General features: G+C 34.7%; 1 protein-coding gene across 1 annotated transcript; it reads right to left on the reverse strand.

The window, feature by feature from the left end:
• Window positions 1–2,112: 2,112 nt before the first annotated feature.
• LOC125876341 (putative pentatricopeptide repeat-containing protein At3g15130) lies at window positions 2,113–6,013 on the reverse strand. Its single transcript, XM_049557512.1, has 3 exons — window positions 5,922–6,013; window positions 2,585–5,023; window positions 2,113–2,392 (listed from the first exon to the last, which is right to left on the reverse strand). Exon 2 carries the CDS (start codon window positions 4,758–4,760, stop codon window positions 2,679–2,681), a length of 2,082 nt encoding a protein of 693 aa, XP_049413469.1. The 5' UTR covers window positions 4,761–5,023; window positions 5,922–6,013; the 3' UTR covers window positions 2,113–2,392; window positions 2,585–2,678.
• Between the last annotated feature and the right edge of the window lie 858 nt (window positions 6,014–6,871).

A 6,871-nucleotide genomic window follows, 5' to 3' on the forward strand; every position in this document is an offset into this window, starting at 1 on the left:
GCAAATCACTTAAAATGAAATTACATGTGATTCGATATAACTTATAATAAATGAAATTAATCGGTTATGATAAATTAAACCAAGTTCGAATTTTTCAAATACATCAATCTAATTAATAGGATTGAAAATGCTACTGAGGAAGTGAGGTTGCTTAGGCAACATAGAAAATTATTTCTTCTATATGAAAAATATTTCCATTACAAATCCTTCTTGATACCTCCCAAAGAAAGTGTAGAACAATGGACCATAAGACCATATCAATGTCAAATATCTTGTAGAAATTAGAGTTTATATATTTCATAAAGTTTAGCATTTCAATTAAATCCGAAAATGAATTGTAATCTTTATTATGGCCATCTCTCATTGGTTGTCCCCGGGTATCATTATCAAGAAGTATATCCACGACTTCTTGTACTATTTTTTCTTGATGTAGATCTACCTGTTGTTAATAGATCGGTAAGGGTATTGTTTTGATAGGCAACTCTTTTTAGAGTTCATTAATATCTGAGCTAATAAGTTTTTCTATCATCCATCTAGTTGATCGGTCTCAACTCATAAGGAAGAACCGGTAATAAACACAAAATAATTCATTCTTGCTCTATAATTTTTCAAATTAAATGTTTATACAATTTCACGCATCTAACCAAAAAGTTATTTCTTATTCCAACTTTTCAATATTCCCATTCATTTTTTGTGTGCTCTTCTTCCCCCAATCATTCCCATTCTACCAACGAATTTCAATTCACAAGTATTAGAACAGTTGAAGAAATTGTGAATACATTGACTTGACAGGAGCATTTTTATGGGGAATTGATGCGTAGCTTATATAACAGGAGCAATGTTAAGATATTTTGGTACTACTTAATTGTATTTATAAAAGAGAGCATAAAGGAACAATTGGGCAAAATATTTTTTTTATCTTGAAAAAAATTTAATGATATTTGGATATATTATACGCATCTTCCTACACGATTGAAAAGTTTTCATTACTTTCATAAATTTCATGTCTTGTTAAATTAAAACACATAAAATAAAATGGAAGAGTAACATAACATTCTAAGAAATAGGAAAAACGAAAATAATAAAATTTGAATATTATTACTTTCTTTCAGATATAATTATAAAAATCATTTAATCTCCTCACAAAAATCATCATAAGACTTCACAAAACAAGACCCTTTTAATTAACTTGAATTTAAATTATTCGAAATAGTATCCCAATAGAGTTCAATCTCATCACCACAGCTCAATCCACGATTCTCGAACAAATCGGCACAAACAATTGCATAGTCCTTACATGGCTTCATCTTCACAACATAAACCCTTTCATCATTTTTATGATTGTTCTCTTCAGTAACATCCCATAATTGAAAATGATGCATTTTTCCTTTCTCCAAACAAATGAAATTGTAACAGAAATGTTTGATCATAAATGTTTGTCCTTAATTTTATTGGCCATGAATGGATGCATTTTACTCCTAGTTCAAAAAGATAAAATACATTGAGTTTCCAAACTATGTGGTGTCCAAATTGAGTCAATATGGAGTATGAACAATTGCATCATGTAATCAAAGAATCTTGGAAAATTACTGCCTATTTTTGGTGCAGAAACTGAAATGGACACTGTTACATTTGGTGCACATATTGAACACTGTTTCCCAACTAGCTTGGGATTTGATGTAGCTTTTGTATTGAACACTGAGTTTTGTGTCACAGCTCACTTCAAATCGTAAGGTTGTGAGTTCGAGTCACCAAAACAAAAACAGATGGAAGCTCCTAGGGAGAAGTTAAAAAAAAAAGGGAAAAGGCATAAGTACCCCCCCAGCCTATGCCCGAAATCCCAGAGACACACCTAACCTTTACTAAGGTCCTATTACCCCCCCGAACTTAATTTATCTATAATATTCTACCCCTTTTCTGCCTACGTGGCACTATCTTGAAAAAAATGTCAACATGCACTGGGCCCACAAAGATAGTGCCACGTAGGCCAAAAAGGGGTAGATTAATACATATAAAATAAGTTCGGGGGGTAATAGGACCTTAGTAAAGGTTGGGTGTGTCTCTGGGATTTCGGGTATAGGCTGGGGGGTACTTATGCATTTTCCCAAAAAAAAAAACAAAAGGTGGCACAGATTAGCTCATTCTATTCATCGGGGACTCCGGGTAGACACCAATGGCCACAATCTTGCTTCACCCTTCTACCGATCTTCTCATACACTGATGGGTGGTCATCCTTGCGGAAATTTATTGACTGTGTTACGTTTAAAAGGACTACTGGCAGCTGCCTTTCCTTAATCACCTCCTCCACAATCTTCATTTTCAAAGGATAGCTCCTCTCAAAACAGGTTTACTCTCTTTACTACAACTTCCACCTGAATCTCAATCTCTGCTTCTGTTTAAATACAAGTAAACTTAAACCACGTTTGACAGATTTGTAGAATACCATTTATCCTTATTAGAATGAATATAGAATGTGGGGAAGGCTAAATGATCAATGTTGCTCGTTCCCTTCAATGATACAACATGCACTTTCATAAGATAAGAACTCTCATGTTAGTGTTATCATTTATAAGTCGGAGATTACCTCTTCGAGCTCTGGCAGCATTTCCTGCTTAGATAGGCTTCGGAAAGCCCTTCACAAATTCTCTCTCCTTAGTTGTGTCACTTAAAATATGCCATCACCAATAGTCTCTGCAGGAACATGTTCCGTTCTCAAATTTATGGAACCTATTGGCATCTCTAACAAGAAATATTTTCTGCAAAATCTTTGACAAACCCTTGATGTACTCATGACAATCTCCACAAACTCTCAAATTCTTGAAAACACGAATTGGCTTCCCCTCAATTTCATCGGCACCAGAAAGAAGTGCCAAACCAATTGCCAATTTCTCGCTGTGAAATCTCAGGCTCTCATCCCTTGTTTCATCTTCAACATCGTGTAATGAAAAGCTTACTTCCCGTGTGTAACCAAGTTCATATTTCATTTTCTTCTCCATCTTATACAAAAATTCATGGATAGCTTTAGTAAGTGGGTGTGTCTCATCTCTGTTGTGGAAAAAGTGCATCTTCTTGTCGATCTCCACCCAACTTTGTCCTGCTTCTTTTCTTAAACCTTTCGTTTTCACCAGTCCTCTTAATCCCTCACATTCTTCCCATAGGCGGGCATCAGCTAAAATGTTTGACATCATAACATAATTCACCGGATTATTGCCATCTAATTTTAAGAGAATCTCCCCAACTTCTCTTCCTATTTCTACATTCTTGTGTACTCTACACGCACCAAGCAGTGTCTGCCAAATACCAACATTTGGTTTTACTGGCATGTTCTCTATCACAACCTTAGCTTCTCTTAGGCGTCCAGCTCGACCTAGGATATCAACCATGCAAGCATAATGCTCTACTGAGGGTTTTAAACAATTTGAATTGCATAGTTTTGAAAAGTATTCTTCACTTTCTTGAACTAACCCCGAATGACTACAAGCTGTGAGCAGAGCTAAGTAGGAAACCTCATCAGGCTCAATCCTATCCATATGCATTTTCTTGAATAGTTCAACTGCTTCTCCACCAAGACCATACTTCCCATACCCGGTGATCATAACGGTCCATGAAATCACATTTTTTTCTGGCATAACATCAAAAAGTGTTTTGGCTTCCTCTATTAACCCACATTTTAGATACATATCCATGATTGAATTCAATACAGATATGTCTAACCCAGAAGGTATTTTTACTGCACAACAATGCAATTGTTTCCCAAGCTCAATTAGAGCAAAATCAGCAAAGATACCCATCATGCTTGACAGCACAAACCCATCCAATGTGATGCTACTTTCCCTGAGCTGCTTGAACAAGTTCATTGCCTCTGTTAGTTTGCCTTCTTGAGCATACCCTACGGTCAGTGTCGTCCATGATATCACACTTTTCTGTTCAACTTGACTAAACACCTTATGAGCTTCAAACAAGTTTCCTGATTTGACATACAAATCAATTAGGGCGCCTGCAATAACTTTTTGGCTGGAAATAAGGAATCCCCTAGTAATAAGAAAACCATGAATTTGGCTTCCTTCACGCACCGCCTTAAAACCACTGCAAGCCTTCAATGTGCTTGCAAACGTAAACTCGTCTGGCATTTCTCCTTGTTGTTGCATTTGTTTGAACAGATACAAAGATTTATCACCAAATCCTCCCATTGCATATCCTGCTATCATTACATTCCAAGTTATGAGACTCTTTTCTGGCATTTCATGGAACTTGTTTTCAGCCTCACCAAGTTTCCCACATCTTGAGTACATATCGATAATTGAATTACCTGCAACTGGATACTTTTCAAACCCACTTTTAGCACACAAACCATGAATCTGTTGTCCATTTTCCAGAACACCAAGAATACCACATGCCTTTAAGTTGGTGGAAAAAGTGTATTCATTGGGTCTTACATTTGAGAAGAGCATCCGAGAGAGAAGCAACAAGGATTCTTGAGCATTAGCGTGTTGTAAATATCCACACATTAAAGCCGTCCAGGAAACCACATTTCTTTCAGGCATTTTGTGAAACACTGAGCGAGCCAGTTCCACTCTACTGCATTTCCCGTACATATCAATGAGATCATTGCTTATCATCAAATCAAATGCATAACCCATCCTTAATACAGCTCCATGAACTTGCTTTCCCACATCTAAAGACAAAATCTTAGAACAATTTCTCAGTAGTTCAGCCAACCTTTGTCTCTCATTCATTACAAAAGATGTACCTTGCGGCATCTTCTTACCAGATATCTATAAATCTCTTGTGGAACTCAAAGAAGTTGTCCAAATATTTGTCATCTCATTTGAAACTCCGAAAAATTGTAGTTAAATGGGAATCCAGGTTCAGATATACGACTGTTCTAATTTTTCGCCCCAAGGGTGGTTTGGGTTATATATTATGTAACAGGAGAGATTCAAACTAGTTTCGGTTCACTGAGTCTCCTACCAGCATCAGCCTCTTTCCTTTCAATCTCTTCAAAAAGTCTGATGCACTAAACCTACAAAAGTAGAACTGCTTTAAATATACAAATCTGTTAAGTAGTCCCCTGAATTGTCAAACGACCAGCCTATTTATCAATGAAATGAATAAGTTTTATCATCACATGAATCAGCAGAACAGCAAAACCTATAGATATTACACAATATTATTGATACTGCCATCTATTAACATGTGAATCAATTTATGAAACTACTATTTGGTGATAATATTGAGGAAGCTCCATATTAATATGCAGGTTAAGGTGTAATTAATTTCTGATTCACAACAAAATGTTTTAAAGTCAGAAAAATATTTCCTTTATTGAGTTAATCATGTATGATATTGTGCAACATGATAAGCCCTCCTACCAACTCCAAAACAGTGTATTACATATATGTTCTACCCAAACCTTAAACATATACATATATATAGAGAGAGTGTTAAATGATCAAGAATCTATTATGCTTATGTTCCACATGGTGATCATGTTGAGGTTTAGCCATAGATCAAGGTTCCATTTCAGATATCAGACAATGACAATGCATGTCAAGGGCGCTAGCGCGTGCCCCCGGGGTGATCATTACCACTTGAAGTTTTAGTTAACCAGAAACATCTCAATGATAGACATTCTCAATTAGAAAGTGCAATGTCATAGTCAGAGTGAATTATCTAACCATGTTGAATCAACATGACAGTGAAATATCCTTCACAAAGCTAAAGAATTCATTTAGACACTTAAACAAACACCTTACAGGCAACCATTTTGAATACAGTGAAACATCCTCCACAAATGTAAAACGAATTCATTCGGACACTTAAACAAACACCTTACGGGCAACAACACCAGGATCTTTTATATATGTGCACAAAAATATTAATTCTGTAAATGTATAGTAAAAATTTAAACTAACGTGTACCTATTTTTAGTGATACTTCTGCTATGTTCGAATTATGAATTTGTATTTGCGTCCAACCAAAATGACCCCTTGAAAGACTATGAAATACTTTTTTTATATATAGTGACACAGCATAACATTTATGACTCACCAAACTCTAAAAAAAAAAAAAAGTGAGTTTCATTAATTACTTGAAGCTTACCAAACTTGACACAATGAAGAATGAGTCTCCAAATGCTTTCATGATTTACTAAGCTAGCATTTGGCCATAGATTTCTAAATATTGTTTGGGTGAAAATTTTATCATGTGTTTTGTCATAATTTTTGGGAAACATATTTCATTTTTTTAGCAAAATATGATTTATACTCGTAAATTTTAAAAATTATCAAAACTAACCATAAGTTTGTATTACAAGTCAATTGGATCTTTGTTGCAACAAATAACAAGTAGTGTCCATGACACTGGAGCAATGTGGTAGTTTGGAGTGAGTGCAACAAGCATCATTCCATATATTGTGAAGTAGACAACACATATGACTTTGTTACCTGAGCCGATTGTTCATCATTTTCATCAATAATCATATCATCACTTTCATATTCACTGAATATCTCATCACTACTTTGGCGTTCACATAAAAAATTATGTAATACAACACAAACAACTACTATAGAGGATGTTTTAGTAAAAGATAAAAGTTTGGTATAAAATTTTAATTTTTAAAAGATTTCAACTATTAAATACTAGAAAAAACTTGTATTTGGGAATTTGGGATATTTGTCAAAAATATTTGCTAAATAATAACAAATTGTATGGACAAACACTATTTGCAAAAAATTTCCCCAAATATTACTTGGAAAATCTATTACCAAAAGATCAAATACTTTTTGAAGTAATTGATGTGACTTATCTCAGTCAGAGAATAACAAGTCATTTCTTAATTATAGAATATGATCAAATTACTTTTTGAAGT

Source organism: Solanum stenotomum, chromosome 9 (assembly GCF_019186545.1).
Source record: "Solanum stenotomum isolate F172 chromosome 9, ASM1918654v1, whole genome shotgun sequence".
NCBI lineage: Eukaryota > Viridiplantae > Streptophyta > Magnoliopsida > Solanales > Solanaceae > Solanum > Solanum stenotomum.